Source organism: Microcaecilia unicolor, chromosome 10, assembly GCF_901765095.1.
Source record: "Microcaecilia unicolor chromosome 10, aMicUni1.1, whole genome shotgun sequence".
NCBI lineage: Eukaryota > Metazoa > Chordata > Amphibia > Gymnophiona > Siphonopidae > Microcaecilia > Microcaecilia unicolor.
The window spans coordinates 97,748,165-97,772,445 of NC_044040.1; the positions used below are offsets into that span (position 1 = coordinate 97,748,165).

Consider the following 24,281-nt stretch of genomic DNA (forward strand, 5'->3'; position numbering starts at 1 on the left):
CTGGGGCTCATTTTCAAAAGAGAAAAAGGGCCAAAAAGTGGCAAAAATCTGCATTTGGACATTTTTCTCACAAAAACGTCCAAATTGATATTTGTTGAAACCAAGTTTGACATTTTTCTATGAAGTCCATCAGAAATGCGTTCAAATCAGAAGGGGGCTTGTTGGGGGTCTGTTAAGGGCAGGATCTGGGCGTTCCTAATACTTGGTTGTTTTTCTGCCATAATGGCACAAACAGGGCCGCCGAGAGGGGGGGACAGGGGGGACAAAATTCCCCGGGCCCGGGCCTCCGGGGAGGGCCTGCCCGCCCTCCGTTGCTCCCTGACATTGAACTTAAGCGCCTCACCTTTGAAAGCGCAGCAAACAGCGGCAGACCACTCCTTCCTTCCGTGTCCCGCCCTCACCTGACGTAACTTCCGCGAGGGTGGGACATGGAAGGAAGGCGTGGTCTGCTGCAGCTTGCTGCGCTTTTGAAGGCGAGGCGCTTAAGGTCAGTGCAGAGGGCCCGGGGATGGAGAGAGAGCCTGGCCTGGTGGCGGGGGGGGGGGGGGGGGGGCCCGGCGACCTCGAGTGGGGTGGGGGCCCGGGGGCGGCCTTGTCCCGGGCCTGCCCCAGTCTCTCGGCGGCCCTGGGCACAAACAAAAACATTCAGGGCTATAAGTTGAACGTTTTGGTCTATTAACGAATAAGCCACAAAAAGTGCCCTAAATGACCAGATGAGCATTGGAGGGATGACCTCCCCTTACTCCCCTTCCCACCCCCAAAAATGTGATTAAAAACATTACTTATCAGCCTTTATGCCAGCCTCAGATATTATACTCAGGTCCATTAGAGCAGCATGCAGGTACCTGAAGTAGTCTAGTGGTGGTGGGTGCAGTGCACTGCAGACAGGTGGAGCCAATGCATTCCTTCCCACTCTCTGTGCTTGCTGTCAGAGCCTAGTAATGGCAACATAAAAAAATACACCTCACAGGTACTAGAAAGAAACATTTCACAGGGTCAGTCCAAACCCTATAGAACTCTTTCACTCTAAATATCAGATTAATACCTAAGGGCTTCTTTTACAAAGCCGCAAATGAGAGGAAGCCCATAGGAACTGAATGGGCTTCCTCTCATTTGCCATGCAGGAATCACTAGCATGGCTTTGTAAAAAAACCCCTAAGCTACTAAAAACTGCTCTTGAAAGAGACCTTTGGTCTAGAAACAATAATATGGCCTGCCTCTCAAAAGATGCCCTCTGGCCCCTAGAAAACTGTTTGGCATACAGTAGAACTGATTCTAATCAGTTTAAATACTGAATCCCCCATTTCCCCATTTTACTTCCTACACTGTTGTCTATAGTGCATTTTTAAATATTTTATTCCTAGTCAGTTTAAATACCAGATTCCCCCCCCCTTTCTCTTTTGAAAAAAAAATCCCAAACAGAAATAAACTAATTTCACATGCTATTTTTCTCCTAAAAACTAGTCCTATAGTAATATGAACACTGGTTTTGTGAAAATTAAAGTTTGTGTGAAACAGTGGGCTTTATTGCAAAAAGATCGATGTACACTTTCTTCAGGTATAGTTTTGCAAAAAGTAACCTTTCAATTCAGGCACAATTTATCTATGGAAACATCTGATGAGCTGAATAATTATGCAAAGTTATTCATTAGTTATATTTTGCATTGTAGTTTGAAAAATTAGTGGCCTGATTTACTAATGTACATCAACTGTGTAACAGGCCTTAATTCAAGTTATGTATTTAGCAAGTAGTGACCCACTGAGAATATTTGGACGTGCAAAATAATGGGTGTTAATTTGCATCAACACACAGTAATATGTGTTAGCACATGTTAAATTAATGCAGGTTAGTAAATGGGGCTATAAATATTGTTTGAAAAAGAGCAAACTGTGTGCATAATTTCTTGTAAATGTAATTTTGCATATCTTCTTCACTTTCATTCAAATAAAAAAAACAACAAAAATGGAGAAACTAGATCCGCTACAAGGGTAAAGATTAAAAAACCCTAAAAAGTAGTGTGCTGTATGATCAACGTGGAGGTCAGTAAGAGATAATCAACCTTTATTAAAAAATGTAAAAAACTTAAAAGACTCGACACCCCTGAGGGAAACTGCGGGAGAACGTTTGGCAAGTGAAAAGAAAGCTGAAAACAACAATTCAACAAATCAGGTACAGACTTTAAATTTTCCCCTATTTTTGCAAGAGAAACCGGCTGAAGTGACTCTGGAAAATCTTTGGGCCTTAATTGTTAACCTGGGTAAGGTTTTATGTCCTCAAACCCAGGCTCGAGACCAGGACAAAAAAATTAGAAGAGGAGTTGGAAATAGTAAATAATGAAATAAAGAAAACTGTAGAAAAAGTAGAAACTCAGGAAAAAAATGTTGCTCAATTTCAAACAATTCAAACAACAATGATAAAAGACAATATAAGTATGCGAAGGAAGATTGAGACTTTGGAAAATTCCCTGAGATCAAACAATTTAAGATTTTTTAATTTCCCTAAGGTGCCATCGGTAACACCTAGGGAAATGTTGAACAGATATCTTAAGGAAATTTTTAGACTTAAAGAAGATACTATTCCCCCTTTTTCCCAGATATATTATCTTCCAAATAAACCAACAGAAGCACAATCGTCTACTAACCAAGCTGAACCTCTTTTGGATGTTTCAGCCATTCTTGAATCCTCTGATGTGGATTTGGCCATTCCCTCTACTTTACTGGCAACTGTTGCGTTAACTTTGGATAAAGTATGGATCATGAAAATGTTCTTTAACAATAAAATAAAGAATTTATAGATCTCAAAATATCAATATTCCCAGATGTCACAAAAGAGACTCAAAAAAGACGTAGGCAGTTTTTGCTGCTTAAGCAAGGAGTCCTTCAGATTGGGGCTACTTTTCACCTTTGATATCCGTGTAAATGCATAGTCAGATTTCAATCAGTCAAATATGTTTTTTTTTTTCAGCCATCTCAGCTTACAGAATTCCTTGTAACCTAACACTCTTTGGGATTTAGAGAATGTTAACGTTTATTGACGTTTATTAGAGGTCTGTAAAGTAAAAGACACTTCTATGTTAGACAGGTTTCTAATTACTTTGGAATATGTTCTATTTTTCTTTTTTTATTCCACTATTGGTAATTTTTTCTGTACAAGCTTAGGCTTGATAATGATTGTTTATCAATTATATTTGAAATAATAATAATAAAAAAAAAGACGACACGGAGCTGTGTTTCGGCGAAAAAACGCCTGCTTCAGGAATCTACAAATTAAAAGGAGTATACAATTACAATGCATAGAAAATAACAATGCTTAAAATGCATAAAAATATATGTGACTTATTATAAGAATATGAAAAGCGAATACAATTATTTTAGAGATGAAACCTTAGTTATGTCCATCAGAAACAGAATTCAAGGTGGCCAAATGTGTATATCAAGGATGAGTAAGATTTTAATGCTAACCTGTTTGTTCTGTAAGCCAATGGATGGGGCAGTTAAGCAAGCAAGCCAAATCAAGCCTAAAAAGTGGACAATGTGAAACATGAAGAGATACATATAGAAAGATGAAGAGATACATGTAGAAAGGAGAAAATAGCAAAATGTACAGGGAAAACAAGAGGAATGATATGTACCTTTAAAAAGACTAGTGATAGGTGAATAGACCAATCATAAGCTTTAGCTCTTTTATTAATACCTTTTTGTATTGCTGTTTATATTAATAGTCCAATTTATACAGTCCCTCCTTTTTAATTAGCTCTATGTAATTTACAGTTTTCTTGGATGTTTATTATTTATCTTTTTAGCAAACGCCTTTTATGTCTTTGTTAAAAAAACCTCCTTGCTTTATTAGTCATTACTTTTCATATTCTTATAATAAGTCACATGTTTGTACGTTTGGGAAGCTTGCCAGGTGCCCTTGGTCTGGATTGGCCGCTGTCGTGGACAGAATGCTGGGCTCAATGGACCCCTGGTCTTTTCCCAGTATGGCATTACTTATGTACTTATGTACTTATTTTCTATGCATTGTAATTGTATACTCCTTTTAATTTGTAGACTCTTGAAGCAGGCGTTTTTCGCCAAAACACAGCTCCGTGTTGAGTCTTAAGTTTTTTACATTTTTTAATAAAGGTTGATTATCTCTTACTCGCCTCCATGGTGTCTTGGAAGTGTCGTGTTGATCACGCTACTTTGTTTTTTCACTTTCATTTAAAAACATATTTAGAGGCCACAGTGCAGTTTAGAACATTGGTTCTTTCATTTTAGAGTGAGAGAATGAACCAAGCTAACTACACGGTGGCTGGAAAAATGGGAGCCCCAACATTTTTCCAAATAACCCAAAAACAAATGTATTATTATTAAAAAAATATTACTGTTATCAACAAGTGTTACAGCAAGATGCTGTAAAAACTGGATGATCCCTGTTGTTAAAATGACGTCATTGAGGAAGAAGATAAAGTTGTGTTTAAATTTTTGCAACAAAATAAGGCATACAGTTCAAAATATTTGCTAAGGGAGTTTCCTAATAAAAGTTGGACTAATGTATTTTCAAAAGTCATACTAAATGTTTAAATAATTGCAAAGTATTTTGAAACATGGGGTTATGTTTTTTCCATATACCGTGTAGATGTGAAGCAATGAATACTGTTGGTATATGGTATTGGCTGATTCAGACAGAAAGCTAAGCTTGTTTTTTTACCTTGTTTGTATTCCAGCATAGCCCGTAAAGTAGAAGACATTGTAAGACACAATGGATCTGTGCCAGCCACAGTAGGTGTAATCTGTGGCAGAATTCACATTGGCCTCAGCGAGGAAGAGCTGCAAGTTTTGGGAAAGAGTAATCATAGTATTAAGATATCTAGGAGAGATCTTCCCCACGCCCTTAGCCAGGTACAGTACACTATTTCAATACTATATTGTACTGTTCTGACAAAGTATACTTGTTCTAGGCATAGTATAGTGTAGCTTGAACCAGGGGCGTATCTGGACTCCGGCGGTAGGGGGGGCCAGAGCCAGAGGGAGGGGGCACATTTTAGCCCCCCCCCCCCCGCCGCCGAGCCCCCACCGCCGAGCCCCCACCGCCACCAATGACTCTCTCCACCCCCCTCCCGCCGCCAACCCTCCCCCGCTGCCGTTCTTACTTTTGCTGGCGGGGGACCCCAACCCCCGCCAGCCGAGGTCTGCTTCCACCTGCCGCTGCCGTAAAAACTTCTTCTTCAGCCGGCGGGGGACCCCAAACCCCCGCCAGCCGCCCCGCGGTGTTTAAAATTCATCTTCGGCCTCCGTGGCCGTGCTGCTGTGATAGGCGCTGTTGAAATCCACTTCGGAGTCTGACGTCGTTGTACGTTGTACGTGCTGCGACGTCAGACTCCGAAGTGGATTTCAACAGCGCCTATCACAGCAGCACGGCCACGGAGGCCGAAGATGAATTTTAAACACCGCGGGGCGGCTGGCGGGGGTTTGGGGTCCCCCGCCGGCTGAAGAAGAAGTTTTTACGGCAGCGGCAGGTGGAAGCAGACCTCGGCTGGCGGGGGTTGGGGTCCCCCGCCAGCAAAAGTAAGAACGGCAGCAGGGGAGGGTTGATGGCGGTAGGGGGGTCCAGGGCAAAATCTGCGGGGGCCCAGGCCCCTGAGGCCCCATGCAGATACGCCCCTGGCTTGAACAGCCAGCATAAACCATACCCAAGCAGAAGCTTCACTAGTAGACTTTCAATTCTTAAGCAAATATTTTTTATTGTAGTACTCAGATTAAACAAAGAAAATCCAATTTTACAGTTCAGTTGATTGTAAAAGAATTGTGGCCTTCTGTCCATAGAGTCTGTATCTAGCCACTTCAGAGGCAAAGAGATGACCGGAACCTCAGCCCAACTGAGAGGAAAAGCTGTAATACTCAAGGAAAATAAAGGGAAGGACTCAGAGAAAATAAAAGAGGAATGATTTGGGGTATGATTAGGGTTACCATATGGCTCCTGAAAAAGGAGGACACATTGATCCAGTTCGGGGTTTTGCTTCCATTGAAAGCAATGGAAGTAAAACCCAGACTGGCTCAATCTGTCCTCCTTTTTCTGGAGTCATATGGTAACCCTAGGTATGATGACTTTGGGAGATGACTTGGGAAGATTCCTTGGGGTGATGTCTTTGGGTGATGCCTTGAGGAGATTGCTTGGGGAAAGATGGTTAAAAATCTTGATGGAATTGTAATTAAGGAGGGATCAGCCCCTAGAACATCTGCTGCCAGGAAGACTGGGCTCTCTCACACAGCCCACAGGGGCAGAAAGGGAGGGCTGGCCCTAGCTCAGAACTAATAGCCAATGGGGAAAGCTCACAAGGAATCAATCACAGGAACTGCAAACTATAGGAAAAGCAGTCCTAATAAATAATGCAATTAAATACAAATATTACTCATAATAAATAGACATCACAATATACCCTGCCTCCATGAATATGGGGGCAGAACATGTATGGTAAAATTTGAAGCCTTTTAGCACTTCCACAAAGATCAAGTGGATATCCTTAATAAGTAAGTAGTCAGCTGCAGAAAACTTCAAATTTTCAAATACAAAATGTAAAACCAATCACTATTTAAAGCTATATGCTCATAATTCAAAATACAGATTCAGATGTTTGGCTCTGGAGAGATGGAGCTGACAATTATCCATTTTGTGGTTGAATTTGACTGTTAAATAACTGTTTATTTGGGGCTGAGAGGGGAAGTTACCAGCTTGCTAGTACTGCAGGGAGAGCTGTACCCTTGGGAAGATCTCACCTCTTTTGCATCATCTGATATCGTTAAAAAAGAGCATTGTGAGGAGCGCATAAGAGAGAGCTGTGACTGTAAGCTGGTTGGAACTGAGAGGAGGGGTTAGTAGCTTGCCAGTAGTGCATGGAGTATTGTATCTTTGGAAAACTCACCTCCTTTGTGGCATCTGACATCATCTTAAGAGCACTGCAAGGGGTGCATAAGAGAGCTCCTATTGCAGCTTGTGGCTGCGTGAGTACCAGGCCCCTTTGGAATCCCTTAAGAGCCTAGGAGGAGCTGAGGAGCTGGGATTCTGTTTGACCCACTGTAATTCTGAAGGTACAGTTTCCTATTTCTTTTCTTGTCTGAAATGGGTAAACAAAAATGAAAGAGGAAATCAGTGTTGTCTATCACCTCTCAATTGATTGCGCCTATGAATAACCGCAAAAACAAATGGGGTTCACACTTTCCAAAAGAATCAAATTCAAGAGATCAATCCAAACACCAGGATAAGATGCTCCAAACACAACTTTATTTGGACCCTACATGGTCTGTGTTTCGGCTCTAAAAAGCCTTCATCAGGGGTCAATCGATGAGTGCTCAATTTTATATCGACTGACGATGGAGCGCATGAATAAATATCTCTTGGTCAAGGAAGGTATAGTGTCCCACTTGAACAAATTCAAATTGAAACAAGTCACAGAAGAGGTTCTTGTGTCTAAGAATTATTTAGTCAATGAAGTCACCTTTTACCATACTGGTATTTTATTTTCTTCACCCTCTTCTGTGACTGGTTGTCTCTGACTTTGATCACCTTTGATATGATCAGCCTCTTTTGCTTCTCTATAAGAATATCTGCCCTGGAGTCTTAGATCAGACTTGTGGAGCCATAGGTTAATATATCTTGCTATGAAGGACAGTCTGAGTATCCACAGGTAATTGTAGTCCCTAGAGAATATATCTAGGACAAAACATTTACAATTTTTGAATTTTCCTTATAATCATCAGAGTTACCGTTTTACTGAGGATGTATTTAAAAGAGATTTTGTTATTAGAAGGTTCTGAACTGTAATATTACTGAGAGAGTGGGAGGAAGCTGTGGGGATGGCAGATTTGAATTATATTTTAGGAAGAAAGAAGTGGTCTATAGTGGATTTAATTTTCAGGTTTTTCTAGATGCGTCTAGAGCCATTGAATCACAAAGGATAGGATTTGTACTGTTGAAAGACCAGACCCTTACATTGGAGCCTTTTTTTTTTTTTTTTTTTTTTTTTGAGGTTCCCATGATGAGTTTGGTAAATTACCTTGGAGTAATGTTTTTTTTTTAAAATTCTTCTCAACTTGAGTAAGCTAATGTGATAACCATATTAGTCCACTTTTAAAGGTAACAAATAAAAATATAACAAAGCAAGAAAAGAAGATAAAATGGCACCTTTTTTTATTTGACTAACTGTTGGTTCAAATATTTTTACAGATTTTTCAAAACAGAGAAAAAATAAACTGCCATCACAGAAATGAAACAGAGGAATCATACTCCATCAGTACAAAGCAGTAGAAATATAATCATCCAACTTGGCTCAGTAATTCTTTCTAAGAGAGTAATTTTTCATAATAACCTCCTCATATCTATGCTATAAACATACAGTATTCCACCATTGATGCATACCAAGAGTGGAAATATCTTTCCAATGCAGGAGTAAAAATTTAACAGTGACCATCAGAAACATATCAAACAAATGCTGTGCAACCAGTGGAAAAGGACTATTCAACCCTAAAGATTTCCAGACTATAAGCGTGTGGCTTCTGAATATTTAATAATATAGTAACGTAGTAACATAGTAGATGACGACAGAAAAAGACCTGCACGATCCATCTAGTCTGCCCAACAAAATAAACTCATGCTACTTCTTGTGTATACCTTACCTTGATTTGTATCTGTTATTTTCAGGGCACAGAATGTAGAAGTCTTGCCCAGCACTATCCCCGCCTCCCAAACACCAGCCCTGCCTCCCAATCTCGGCTAAGCTTCTGAGGATCCATTCCTTCTGAACAGGATTCCTTTATGTTTATCTCATGCATGCTTGAATTCCGCTACCGTTTTCATCTCTACCACCTCCTGCGGGAGGGCATTCCAAGTATCTACCACTCTCTCCGTGAAAAAATACTTCCTGACATTTTTCTTGGTATATGGTCTCATATTACAAAAATATGAGACCATATACCATCCTAGTAATTTTTCAAAAACATACATTCATACAAAACACGTGATAGAGTTCCAATATGGGACTTACACATCCAACAAGGCTTCCCGTATCAGTGAGGTATTTAGTTAGCTTAACTGAAGTTCAGTAGCTTTTATGAAGTAAATAAAAAATGTCGGTGTGCGAGAACCTGATTTAGACGTTTTAAATACATTAACCCAGTGACGTACCAAGGGGGGGGGGGGCGGTCCGCCCCGGGTGCACGCCGCTGGGGGGGGGGGGTGCCGCGCGCCTGTCAGCTCTTTGTTTTCATGCTCCCTTTGCCCCGGAACAGGTTACTTCCTGTTCCGGGGCAGAGGGAGCATGAAAACGAAGAGCCGGCAGGCACGCGGCACCCCCTCCCAGCGGCGTGCACCCAGGGGGGGGGTTCTTTCGCCGGAGGATCGGGGGGGGGTTCTTTCGCTGGGGGGGGGGGGGGGCGTCGCTGCACCCAGGGGGTGGGGCGCATCGGCGATCCGCCCCGGGTGTCAGCCCCCCTAGGAACACCACTGCATTAACCCACATTGCCTCCCAATCAAACTCTCCCTCAATGACAACCAAATCTCATTCCCATACTGCCTGTAAACCAGTCAAGGCAGCTTTATTAGAGTTTTGCAAATATTTATATATGATCAAGGCAACATGCAGTTGGACAGTAAGTGTAGTAAGAGCATGACGCAAGGGACAGACTTCACAGAGGTCATGTAGAGCCAGTCCACTGCCCAACAATATATGATACAGTTGAAGCCACCTGAAGTACTGAGTGGCAGGGAGATTGTAGCATTCCCTTAGCATGGGAAAAGAAAGAAAACCATTGTGTGCCACAATGTGAGAAAGAGACCAGAGGCCACATTGTTGCCAGATGTGCCAACTAATTACTTTCTTTTCTATTTTGACACATACAGGAAGATACCCTATCTTCAGGGTCAAAGGACTGAGCCCATCTCCTAAAGGCTGTGAAAATGGCTAGGATAGTTCTTAGCATCACTAGTGGAGTAGGAGGTACATAGCCCACTGCATAAATAAGTGGAAGTGGCACTTAAACTTGTTCTTCAATATATCTCTAAGAAGGCAGTGAGCCACTCTTCTGGAGCCATTGGCCACCTTGTCAAAGCAGGAAGGCTGTATGATATCGTCAGAAGTCTGCAAATTTAACTCTGCCTCGAGACTGAGGCAGCTTCAAAGTTTTCAAAGCAATGGGCGCTGGCTTCCCCCTTCCAAAAAAATCCCAGCAGAAGTCATTCAAACAATTTGTAAATAGAATCAGGGAACTGTAAGCATCTGCAGGATATAAAGAATTCTAGGTAATAGGGCCATGCAGATTGTCTCTATCCTCCCCCACCAAGAGAGGAGCAGAAATGACCATGCCTGGATGAGCTCTTTCAATCTTGCCTTTAAGTTCTCCACATTACATGTCACTGTATCTTCTAAAGTACACATGAACCAAAGGCCCAGATATTTAAATTCCTACAGTGCTTTATGAAAAGACTGCAAATATGAATCAGTCAAAAAGGTGTAGGTATTGAGTGGCATTATCTCTGATTTCTGCCAGTTGATTACATAGCCCGAATCGGTACTAAACAATAGGATGAGCTGCATCAATTCAGGGATGGAATATTTCTCTAAAAAGAGCAGTAAGTCATCAGCATATGCTACATATTTGCATTCCACACCAGCATATACAACCCTTATGATATTCGGTGCAGCTTTGATTGACAGCAAGAGCGGCTTAAGGGCTAAATTAAACAGCAATAGAGACAGGGGATAGCCTTGTCTCGTGCACCGATGCAAAGTAATAGTAGTGGAAAGGCAGCCATTAATAGAAATCAGGGCCTGGGGGTTAGTATATATATAATTATACACTGTAGAAATGAGGGCCCAAAACTGAACTAAGTGAGAACCAAAAACAGATAATGCCATTCTACACTGTCAAAAGCCTTTTTGGCATCCAGAGTTAATGCCACCTCAGCTGTTTGATGAATAGAGGTAATCTGAATAATGTCACAAATCAATATGGTATTTTCTGCTGAAAAATCCTGGGAAGAAACCAGTTTCTTCTGGGCCAATAAGATCTCCAATTACAGTAAGCAACATATTAACATTATAGAATATATCTTAGAGTTTGTGTTGATCAAAGAGACTGGTCGATAATTCTCAGCTTGGCTTGGATCATGATCTGGCTTTTCAATGACTATACTGCTGGCCTCAGAGAGCGATCCGTCCAAGTTTTGCAATGTTGTCAGGGATTGAAAGATTATCAACAGTGTGGGGGGAGGGGGGAGAATCAATTCTTTACTGACTAATCTGTAAAATTCCATAGGTATGCCATCTGAGCCTGGTGATTTATGGGCAACAAGACCTTTAATAGCAGCTAGAATTTAATTTACCATGATTGGTCCACCTAAGGAATCCTACTGCACAGTAGAAAGGATCAGTTGTGGAATATCACAGAGTAGTGTCTCCAGAGAAGAACAGCTATCAGTCACCTTAGAACTATCCAAAGCAGAGTAGTGTAGGGCAGTAGCTTAGAGGTACTTATCAGATAACATTACCAGATAGCAATGAAATGAACTCAGTTCTAGGGGTGTCTCTGTAATCAGACTGACATGCTAGCTTAGCTGTGCTGTGAGAATAAACCATGCCACAGAGATGAAATAGATTGTTTATTATGTAAGAAAAAAATATATAAATAGTTCTGAAGCAAAGTGCCAAGCAACATACAAAAATAATTTGCTATACAATTAGATTTATCACCAAAATAGATTACCATCTGATTATCCTAACAATCCTAACTAAAGAAGTGACTATAACAATCACAACTGATATCCTAATGATTCTTATGAGAACTTATCACACGTCGTATGCAAAATACAGTTAGCAGCTGAAAACATAGACCAAAAGTCCTGATGTAATATATCTGTCTCAGATAAACTAAGGACTCACTATCCCCATCTATAGGTAATAAATCCTGAATCTCACCTTGCCATCTGGCAGTCTCCCAGTGGTAGAGAAGTGGATTTTTCCTCACTCGAGCTGAAGTGTCAGCGAGCCTCCCAGGAATAGGTCCAAGAATTGTATCTCTGAATGCAAAATGGTACAGTCTTAGATGAGATCTGATGTGAAAGCTGAGGTAACCTTGAGTTTGTTACAAGGCATGCAGTTCACTGGTTAGGAAAATAGTCTCTTGCTCTCTTTAGAGCTTTCTGTTCACTGGCAAATCCTCTGGTGTTCTTCCTTCTGGTCTCTCTCCTCCTCTCCCGGTCTCCAACTCTCTGCTGGTCTCCTTCCAACTCTGGTGGTCTCACCCCGCTATTCTTCCTCCAACCACCTCTCTAACTGAAGTTTCTTCCGTCCAAACCTCTGGTATCCAAGCAGTCAGTTGATACCTGTGGACCAATTACAAACGAGGACATAATGCCCAGCCAGCATCATGGTCAAGAAGAGAGCCTTTGTTATAGATGGCATGCAATCTCCCTGTACTTTTCCATACTTTTGGGAGCCATGGGTGTTTTTCTCCTTCAAGCTTCCCAGGAGCTAATGGGCAAATTTGCAACAAAGAATATGTCCTTGGCTGAAGAAAGACTTGCAGTGCTCAGCAGTAATTTTACTTTGCAAGAAAGCTGGATTCTGCTAGTTGCAGATGTATTCAGGTCACAGGCTGCAGAATCCATTTTATTATAAGAATGGTTCAGGCTTGTATAGGCCAAGAACAACAAAGATGAGATCTCAGGTAAATACCCCTACAGATTCCCCCCCTTGGAGATGGAAATGACTACAAAGGCGTAAAGGCCTTCTCCAACCTAACTAACAATACAACTAAACAGGTTAGAACCAGGATTCATGGTCAAAACTAATGAGAAGCATAAACAGTAAATTTCAGCGACTCAAAACTAACACTCTGTCAAAATGAAAACTAGAAGCAAATACTTCATGCAATCATATAACAATGTTCAAAAGTAAATTCAAAAATGCTAATACAGCAAATTACTGAATACTGGAACACTAATATGGTGTTAGTAAAGAACCAGGCACACCCGTTAAAGGGGGGCCGACCACAACCGGGCTGAAGGCCAGCGAAGACAGAAGTGTGGGGGAGGGTACAGGGGGAGGGCCAGCTAGACAGCAGAGGTAGTAATGGGAGGGAAAGAAGGGGTAGCAAGGGGAGGGGGCAGGAAAGAAGGGGAGGAGCAAGGGAGGAGGAGAGAGGAATTCGAACTGCACAGGAAGTCCTTTTGAATTTGGAGGCAGGAGAAGAGCAACGCTGGGCAGCAGCTCCTGAAATTTTACAGGCACACGTTTTGTATCCGTCCCAGGCACAGCTCGTGCAGAGTACAGTCAAAGAAGCTCTTCCAGCAGAGCATGATATTCCAGCAAATCGAGAAAAGTTTTACGGTACGTGGACATTTAAAAATTTGTGTGGCTGCAAGGCGTTTTAGCTTTCTCCTGCCGACCCCCATTTAGCTTTTTCCAGGATGGCCAGCCATCTCGGGTTAGCTGCCTATCTCATGGGATTCCGCGCACTAGGCTGGAGAGTCCCACATACGCCGCCCATGGCACATGACAGGTGGGTTTGCAACAGCGCGGTACCCGTTTTTGGCCAGCCACGCGGTGCTCACAATCTGCAGTACAGCGGTTCAGGCATTAATGTTAGTAGCCGCGACCTACACTGAGGTCTCGTGGGCTGGCCACGTGGTGCTTTATAATCCCCTTAGAATGATTACGGCGCCAGGGTTGTTAACCGCGTCCTAGCCGGCCTTGTGATGCTGGCGACTCACAATTTTACCAGTTTGTGGGCTGTTGCCGTAGCAGTGACATACAGCGAGTTTTGCTTGCCAGGTCACGAGATGCGTGCTAGTGTAGTTAACCGCGACCTATAATGAGGTCTTTTTGCCTGGCCATGTGGCTCCTTGCTGGTGTGGCATGGTACCTACCCACTACCTACAGCTTGGGTCTCGAATGAACATGCGGTGATGGCGATGCAGTACACATATGGGTTTTGGACCCCGCGGCGAACGCCATGGCACGTAGCGGTCGTGGTAAAAAAACAAAAACACGAGCCCCGTTGTGGCAGGCCACGCCGGGTTATCTAATTCGAAAAATTAATGCGGTATAAGCCGTCCATGCCATTACAGCGACGGACCATAAGCCCTGTTATGGCCGGCCACGCCAAATTTTCAATTTAATGCAGCAAAAATGAGTCGCCCATGCTGTATAAGCCGCCCATGCCATGCAGAGCTATACAAGCCCCATTGTGGTCAGCCACGCCGTGTTATCTAATTTGGTAAAATTTAGTGCGGTATAAGTCGCCCATGTTGTATAAGCCGCCCATGTCACACAGCGCTTTGGCCATGCCTTGTTTTCTACTCGGTCGACTACGGTTCATCCTAATCGTTACCGGCGCCATGTCTGCATGATTGGCCTGCCATGCGATATTTGAGATGCGGATTTTTGCAGAAACGTCCACATTGTGATCCTCGCTAGTCAGGGTCTTCTCTTGCGGGCCACTTAGGGGGAGTCCAAAATTGGTGGAACATGCACTTCGCCATGCGTTGTAATTGCCTGCCCATACAGTCGGCCATTAACCTACAGAGGCACGTAAGGCAGCGGTGAATTTCGATAAGGCGGCCATTTGCAGGAGTGCCAATTGTAAAAACGGCGACCACTTTCAATACACCACCCATTTCGACTAGCAGTAAAATTTGAAAAAGGCGGCCATTTTTATGGCGCTAAAAATTCACTAGAACGGACATTCCAAATACACATTTGACCGCAGCGGCCACCTTGGATACCGCACGCATGTGTCTTTGACACACTGCAAAGGCCGGACCAATTGATAACATATTGTTGGTGCCAGCCTAGCGGGACACAGTACTTAGGGGCGTCGGACAAACATATCGGTTACAGTATGCTACTCCCAGCTGCCGTTAGGACCAGGTCCATGGGGGGAAGGGTTGGTACAACGGTGTTAGTCCTAGAGGGCCATGTGCACTTAGCGGTCATTTTGACTAGAGCGGCCACATGAACTAACGCAGCTAATTTGAAAACGGCGGCCATTTTGATATAAGGACCACCGATCTTACTGATTTATTTGCTGGGTGTACAGGAGCCTGGCCATTTTAATTTTAGCGGCCCAGTTTGCATACGGTGGCCATTTTGACTACCAGGCCAGGCCAAATTTGAATGTAATGGCCATCGCCCGTGGGGCTTTAGGCCAGCCATTTAAGGAAGGGCGCACTGCGCAGACAGCACGCAGCCAGATATGCAGCTGTGAGCAAGGAAGGTACAGTTTACACAGGCGCCATAGGATACACACAACTACTGGGGAAGCTGGCGTCACCACAATGAGTTATTATGAGGTCATTTTACTTTAAATTGTTTATTCTTTTAGTCTCTACATTGCAGTAATGCCATTGCAGCATGCGAAGGAGACATATGCACCAGCAAGGCCAGCCAAGCGGCCCACCAAAACTCCGCCAGCTAAGACGCGGAGTACTGTGGCCCCAGACCTTAGAAGTCACAAGGGACCTACACCACAAGCACAGAAGATGCGGGGGCCTGCAAGGGAGGTAGCAGCACCGCAGACTCCACCTCCATAGTTGCGGGGCTACCGCCAGTACCGGCAAGGGGTAAGTCTAATAACAGCACCACACTCCTTCCAGCGCAGACGCATGACATAACTAGATATGCCGTACGGGATGATGAGAATGGGTAACAGAGCCCAATATGGCAGGACAGAATGCGATTGTGGCACCGGTCGGTGCACAGGGGACCAGTCAGGATGTGGGAGTTCTTAATCACAGGAGCGATGCATTAGGTACTGTTCTCACAACACAGGTGGATCGATATCTTCTCCCTCCTTGTGCGGGAGTTGCATGAGAAGGGTACTGTAAGCAGGGATACAGTAACTTTGCCATTCGAGCGGGATAAGAAGCCCAAGATATTCAGGTCCTTCACGGACTGGTCGTAGGCTGTTCACATACTCAGGACACTCACTATAGTGAAGGAAACGGAAAGGGGCCCGGACTTGGTGTGGGATATGGAATACAAGTTTAAAAGCGCATGAGCTATTCAGGGGACGGGCATGGCTTAACTACGATATTAAATTTACAAGAAAGCAGTGCAGACAATCCATACATATCGGGTCAGCACCAGTGCTAGTCCTTTCAGGCAATATCGTCAGGACAAAGGCAGGACGGAGGCTATGCTACCAATATAACAGCGGACATTGCACCTAGCACCCGACACGCCCGCGCGGGCACGCTGCAGGGCAATGCAGGCTTCCCAGAGACAGGGAACAGCAATCTATTAACACGGGACAGGGTACTGAGGGAGCTAGCGCTCCCCCCATCAAGCTTAAGAGACAGGAGACAGCAATCTGTTAACACAGGACAGGGTCCGGAAGCCATCAAGCTTCAAGGTTAGTTCATTATCCTGACAGAACGGGTGCATCACCACAGGGTTCCAATCTGGTTGCACGATTCCATATTAGAGGTCCAACACCACAGTTACAACACTACCCCAACAATGCATCCTTGATTCACAGGCATCGACAGATTGCTGCAGGCAAGTTTACCAAAGAACTATTCCTATGCTGCATAGCGGGTCTGTTTGTGGACCCGCCATTCAAGGCAACGACTGTGTCTCTGATAGACATAATACCAAGGAAGGAGCTTGGGAAAGGTAGGCCCAGTCGTAACTTGTCCCACCACATAGGAACATCAGTAAATGACTACATTGACCCTAGCAGCTGTACAGTACAATATGCATCGGTAGACAACGCCATTCAAATAATTCAGCTGCAAGGCATCTAGGTCGGACAAATATATCGGTTACAGTATGCATTTGGCTAAGGTGGACGGAGATTCGGCTTTTCGCCCTTGCCTTTACACCCACAGCCCTTTCCCTTGTTAGGTGTCAGGTTCCAGGTGAGGTTCTATTGCGATAAATGCGTCCCCATGTGCGGCCATATCTAGTGCGCAGACTTCAAACAGCTTAGCATTTTGGTGCACGGGGTAGTGGAGCAACTAGCCCCCGCTAGGTCTCTGGTCCACTATCTGGAGGACTTCCTGTTCATAGGCCGGGAGTCACAAGAGGGGACGGACATGTTACAGGTTTTTAACCACTTGGCGCAGAAATTGGACATCCCATTAGCCATCGAAAGAAACAGTAGGCCCACAGCGAATCCTTACGTTTTTAGGTATTGAATTAGAACTAGATGTTCCAGACAAAATTGATAAACTTGCCAGAGCGGTGAATGCGATGTGGCACTGTAAAAAAGCAAGGCTGAAGCACATACAGGAACTTCTGGGTCCAGTAGGCTTCGCAATAAGGGTGATTCCCAATAGCTTTAGCAACATCGGGAGCGAACAAAGCACATTTTCATCTCAGACGTACACAGGACATCAAGCGAGATTTAGCAGGTTCTTCGCCCATTCTAATGGGATTTCATTCTGGCACGATTCACCCACTCCCACAGAAGCCCTGCAGTTTCTCGACAGATGCGGCAGATTTACTTCCAGGGAGCGGGGAGCGCCGCAAACTCAGGTTCCAGCAGGGACCACGTAGGATATCACGTTTCCTGGGGGGACCTGGCGTATCTAACAAGTCGATTGTATTTACCTCAACAAGTCGATTGTATTTACCTCAGACAATATGGCAGTAGTTGTCCGCCACGCACTTCCCACAAGTTATGCGCACAGACAGATAGTTCCGCAGTGATTACAGCTAAACATATACCAGGCAGGGAGAATGTTTATAGCGGATGCTCTTTCTCGTTCTTAGAGCACAGACCCGGAAATTGGACCCGATGCTGCGATAATTAACAGACACCTTGCAGCCAAGATACACAACCGCACATATAGTCAACACATAGAAGAGCAGGGTGGTTCTGATATATTCCCGGTCCCCGGCATGTATGAAGGGAATTAGCAGAAACCAGGTCTCAATCTGTCACGTCCCTTGCCTGTCGCGCTTCTCACCTGGGCAGTGCAGCGCCCGCGTGGGACGTGCTCCAGGAATGGCCGCCTCTCTCCATGTCATTGGCTGACTTGTCTGGCTTCCGCTCCCGATCGCCGGCCATCTCGGCTACGCTGCTTCCGAGGGCCGGCCATTGGGCTTCCGGTATCGGAGTCCTCGATCATGGCGCCGGCGTTTGTTAGCTGGCTTCTCTTCCGGCCCAGAGCCCGGGAAGCAAGACCCTGCCTTGGGATCCTCTGGTTGGCTGCGGGAGGCTAAGCTCCGCCTAGGGTCTGACGTTGCATCGTTCTTGGAGGCTCCTCGGTTGACGTCTCCTACGGTCTCCAGCTGTTTCTTTCTTCCCTGATGGGGAGGGCTATTTAAGGAGCCGCCTTTTTCATGGTCTTTGCTTCGGCTTCTAGTCTCTGAGGACTTCACTCCCGTATGCTGTTTCCAGAGATTCTGCTATTGAATCTGACGTGACTCGACCTCTGCTAGTTTCTGACGATCCCTGCTTGCTGCCAGCCTTGACCTCTGCTAGTTTCTGACGATCCCTGCTTGCTGCCAGCCTCAACCTCTGTTAGCTTCTGACGATCCCTGCTTGCTGCCAGCCTCGACCTCTGCTAGTTTCTGACGATCCCTGCTTGCTGCCAGCCTCGTCCTCTGCTAGTTCCTGATCAGCCTCGACTGCTCCTCTCAGGTCCACTGCCTGGTCCCTGTCCTCTCTACCCTCGGTCAGCCCATCAGCCCCCGCGGTTCCAGAAGTCCCGTCGGCCGCCTGCAGCTGGGAGCTCAACTCCTGGTGAACGGCAGTCACCGCAGGTGAAGATAGGGGGTTGGTCGGCTGTCCTCTGGAGGACTGCGATTCTAGTCACCTCTGCCCTCCGGAAGGACCCAAGGGCTCACATAGACTTGCAAACCAGACAGGAACAAGACACAATCGTGTTCGCAGCCATCAGTTTTCTCGCCAAAGTGGTGGCGGTCCAAAATCTACCTAGGTCATTTGTTGTCACGAGACTGATGAGAGGATAGGGCAAGCCAGGAGTACCCTACCCAGGTAAAAGAAAACCCAGGACTGGCATGGAAATGGGCCGTCTCTTCGCATCATTAGTCGAGATATATGACACTGAGTTCGAGGGCCGTCGAGGCAAATGCACGTGCTCATTAGCTTGGCATGGTGCTCTGCGAGTCAGTGAGATGGTGGCTACATACAAGCATGCCCACCAGGGCATGTCCCTCTTAATACGTGATGCGGCCATTACAGCCGCGGCAATTGACCTACTTATTTGCAAAGCAAAAATGGATCGGAACGGACATGCCCTGTCCTGAACCTTCAAGCCGACTTAAAACAAAGACCAAAGACCAGCCTGCTGATTCATACACTATGTACAGTACCCACTCATTTAGGATTGGGGCAGCTACGGCAGTGGCAGCGCTAGGAGTGTTCATAGAGGCCATCAAAAGACTGGGCCGATGGTGACCTAATGTATACAAGCACTACATCAGACCCGTCTAATGTATACAAGCGGTACATTGGACCCATTAAGGCATCTACAGCAAAGTGAGAATGGTTGCTTGCACTGTACTAACATGTCGCTTCCCATTATATTCTATTACAGGTATCCATATCGAGAATGAGCTGCAGCGGATTTGGATATGCGGTCACTCGTATGTACATTGGGCACAGGGGAAGGCGGTGGGCGTATAGAAGGGCAGCAGTGAGACTGAAAAGTGAGAGCCTGGGCTGTCAGGGTGATAGAGGAGCCAGGGCGATAGAGTAGCCATAACAGGGTATAGGTAAGGGAGGGATGCTTCAGGCATTTATGTGTACATTAAAAGCCATACGATCCCACATGACTTGCGAATAAATACAAGCCATAGTGTTATGGCATGGCCGCAGCCAGGAGGTGTGGGGGACAACAGCAAACGAGGTGTCGTTGCCGTGGCCTGTGGCGTTAGACTACAATGTTTATGCACAGCCAGCAATGGGTACACAGCAGCTTGACACATAACAGTTACAAGTTTGGGGTAACTACTGCTGCAGAAAGAGTTGTGTGGAAAGTTATCAAGTTGATGCAAATGGTAGGCTTGCATGTGAGCAGCCTTGTTATAAGGAAACAACGTGTATACAGCTTGTCTCCTGGCTTCGATGGCCGGGAGGCCTAGAACGTCATTTTGTAAATGTGGTAGGTGCCTCCTTCAACAGCACAGGGGGCCACAGGGGCTTGGTACGGCTTGGCCTGTGGCCCAGAATAGGCAACTACGTGTAGAAGCTGTGTACCCGGGTAGAAATGCAAATGCTGGCATAATGAGTATTAGAAGATGTAATGTAATTTGTTTAAGTTGTAACAATTTTGATGTTCCTGGCTGCGGCCAAAATAAATCCAATTCTATCGAAGATATGGCTTGTAGTGTGGTATTGAAGAGGGCGGGGGTTGATACATCTGAGTGTGTGCCGAATGCCCGAGTTGTTATGTCTTAACACATGAAATTATAATCAACATCCAATCATGATACTACATAATGCATGGCAAAAGCATCACCAAAAATTAGTACAGAATATGATCATGAAACAAAGATGTTGCATAGTGGAGAAATTCTCATGGTTGGCCTCTACAAAATATAACAAAGTCAATGGTAATGATGAAGATAGTATAAAAACATAAGAATTTGACACAGTTCAAAAAGAAAGTCAATGAAATGTCCAAAAACAAAAACACATCCAGAACTTCAATTTCAGGAACACTGTATCTGTCCAAGTAAAAATAAAACCAAACAAACCTCCCCCCAACAAGAAAAAACAATTCTTGGGAAAAGAAAATCCAACAGTCATGACTAGACAATGGAAATCATGTGGAACAAAGGGGAAGGAATTTTCAAAACCACAAATGGATGGAAGCATGGAGTCAGGAACATCTTGAAGAATGACTCCAGACACGGGACCCGGTTCAATCATCTTGGCCACAGATCGCAGCATCTCCGAATCTTCAAAATTGTTTTTGTAGCTGAAAAATTAAAGAAGAAGAAGCTATTCTGCTTCATGGCTAGTTTGGGTCATTTCAACAATGCACGTATCTGGGGCAAAATGACTGGGATGACATGGTCTCAACTGATTACTGTGGACCGATTTAAGGACATCTTCACCTTGAGAATTTTTCTTGAGGCGAATTTGGTAAGCCACAGGTGAAGCTTTTTCCACTATAGGGAATGGACCATGCCAACTGGGAAGAAATTTCTTTTCTTTAACCTTGTTTCTGGCAAAATTGAAATAGAATACCTTGTTGCCAATTTGGTATTCTTTGGAGGTAGTCCCTTGATCATAATAGGTATTTCTACCTCTAGCGCTACTTTCCAAGTTCTTTTGGGCAAAGGCAAAGGCACTTTGCAAATGTTGACGCAAATAGGTGACATAGAGGGGCATAATCGAACGTCGCCGGCGATCTATTTTGGCGGCGGCACAACAGCTGGCCGGAACCGTATTATCGAAAAAGATGGCCGGCCATCTTTTTATTCGATAATACGGTTTAGCCTGGCCAAATGTCAGAGTTCACCGGGTTTGAGATCACCGGCTTTGTTTTTCAGAGATAATGGAAAAAAAATGCCGGCCATCTCAAACCCGGCGAAATCCAAGGCATTTGGTCATGGGAGGAGCCAGCATTTGTAGTGTACTGGTCCCCCTGACGTGCCAGGACACCAACCGGGCACCCTAGGGGGCACTTCTAAAAATGTTTAAAAAATACACAAATAGCTCCCAGGTGCATAGTTCCCTTACCTTAGTTGCTGAGCCCCCCAAATCCCCCCCCAAACCCACTCCCCACAACTCTACACCATTACCATAGCCCTTATGGGTGAAGGGGGGCACCTACATGTGGGTAGAGTGGGTTTTGGGGGGGCTTGGAGGGCTCAACACTTACCCACTACAAGTGTAACAGGGAGGGGGGGATGGACCTGGGTCTGCCTGCCTGAAATGCACTGCACCCATTAAAAACTGCTCCAGGGACTTGCATACTGCTGTCAGGGAGCTGGGTATGACATTTGAAGCTGGCATACAGGCTGACAAAAAAAGGTTTTTATTTTTATTTTTTTTTATGTGGGAGAGGGTTGGTGAGCACTGGGGGACTATGGGGAGGTCATCCCCCATTCCCTCCGGTGGTCATCTGGTCAGTTGGAGCACCTTTTTGAGGCTTGGTCGTGAAAATAAAAGGACCAAGTAAACCCTGCGAAATACTGCTTAACGACGTTTTTTCCCATTATCCGCGAAAGCCGCCATCTGGTAGCCATGCCCATGCCCACCTATGTCCCGCCTTCGCTACGCCACCGACACGCCCCCTTGAACTTTCGCCGGTGCGGCAATGCTGTCAAAAAAGCCGCTTTTGATTATACCGATTTCGCCGCTTTTGAGAGATCGCCAGCCATCTCCCGATTTATGTTGGAAGATGGCCGGCAATCACTTTCGAAAATAAGCCTGATACTCTTGAGAGGTACGTTAATCCTGTAAAGCAAATGAATTGGTAACATCATTTCCCTACCTGTCATCATCTCAAAAGGTGACACTCCTGTAGAACGGTGGGGTGTGGCACGAATAGCCATGAGGACCAATGGTAACTTCATATCCCAATCCTTACCTGAAGGTGACACACTTCTTCAGAACGGTGATGATGGTGCGATTAGCTCTGTCCACTTGTCCCGAGGACTGAGGCCTGTAGGCAATGTGCAATTTACTCCGAGCATTTTCCACATGTGTTGGATTACTTCTGCAGTAAACTGGGATCCTTGGTCTGAAACCACTCGCATGGGCAGACCCCACCTACTGAACACATGATTCAGTAGTAAGGTAGCCATGGTTTCTGCGGTGCAATTGTGTGCAGGTATGCACTCCAACCACTTGGTGAACAGGCAGGTGACAGTAAGCATATACTTATTGCCACGGGTGGATCGAACCACAGGGCCAATCCAAACAATCTAGATATCTGACCAGGGCATAGCAATACCCCTTTTCCTGAGTGGTGCTCGATGTGATGGTGAAGATGGCTGGAAACGACAACAGATCAAACAACTTTGAGTATACAGCTGTACATCCTGATGCATGTGGGGCCAATAAGCCACTTGCTTCAAAGTCTCATAGGTGATGTCCTCACCTCGTTGCCCTGCACACGGTTCATCGTGAGCATGTTGTAACATAATGCCACAATATGCCTGAGGCACCACCCATTGCTCAATACCAGACTTACTCGTCCGAATAAGCAGGTCCTGATGGCGCTTGAACTTTTCTCGGGATGTATAGAGTATCCTCAGTTCTTCAGCTTGACACTCCTCTTCTGACAATGGATGTTCTTGCGGATTCTGGATGTACTCATAAAATCGTCCAACAACTGGATCTGCTTTCTGAGCCATGACAAGATCAAATGATGGGATGTCACTGCACCACTGGAACACTAGAGTCTCACTAAGCTATTTTGTTTGTTGTCGAGTGACAGCATGAACTCCAATGACTCAGACTCTGAGAACTGCCATAATTCTCCTGTAAGCGCACCTTCCTTGGCGAGTTGATCTGCCAGGTCATTCCCTATCTTATCAGGACTATCAACTTTTGCATGACCCTTGACCTTCTTCCAATAGATGGTCATGTCATGGTTCCGCACTAATTTATCTAAGGCCAGAATCAAATTTCCATGCTGTACCGGTTTTCCTTTAGAGTTTAACATGTTGTTCTGCTTCCAGTTGGGTAAATGAGAGACAAAGTTCTGTCTCACATAATCTGAATCTGTGCATATGACTAATTCTCGCATTCCTTTCTGAACTGCAGACTGTACCGCCACCAAAGCTGCAACAATCTCAGCATACTGGTTTGTCTGTGAACCTAAGCTGTGCTTCAAAGTCTCTTCAGGAATAGTTGGATTCCATACCACTCCCACACCTGCAACCAACTCATGGTCTGTGTCACGGCGGTAGGCACAACCATCCACATAGACCTTAGGCATTGTAGCACAAATCTTCTCATCATACAGATGGTGTCGATGGGGTTCTTTCTCTTGCGGTGGAATATCTGTTTCAGGAATACCTGCAAGGGAATGTCACGTCCATGGCCGTGACTCCTCTTTTGCTCACCTAATTGCCTGATGGCCAGTTTCCAAGATGGCTCCTGCCTGGCCAGCTTCTAAGATGGCTCCTGCCTGGCCAGCTTCCAAGATGGCTCCTGCCTGGCCAGCTTCTAAGATGGCTCCTGCCTGGCCAGCTTCCAAGATGGATCCTGCCTGTCCTTCCTGTGTGCTCACTTCCTATGTGTTTCAAGCCTCTCCATGGTGTCAGTGTGTTCCCTGCTCCTGTCCTGCAGTAGGTTTTACGTCTCTG

The 24,281-nt window shown here is 45.1% G+C and overlaps 1 protein-coding gene across 1 annotated transcript in view; it reads left to right on the forward strand.

The window, feature by feature from the left end:
• LOC115478317 (pseudouridine-5'-phosphate glycosidase-like) overlaps positions 1 to 24,281 on the forward strand; it is a 770,820-nt gene that overhangs the window by 185,608 nt on the left and 560,931 nt on the right. The window contains exon 4 of the mRNA XM_030215622.1: positions 4,713 to 4,887. Coding sequence (XP_030071482.1) covers positions 4,713 to 4,887 — 175 coding nt within the window. The remainder of the gene's footprint in view (positions 1 to 4,712; positions 4,888 to 24,281) is intronic.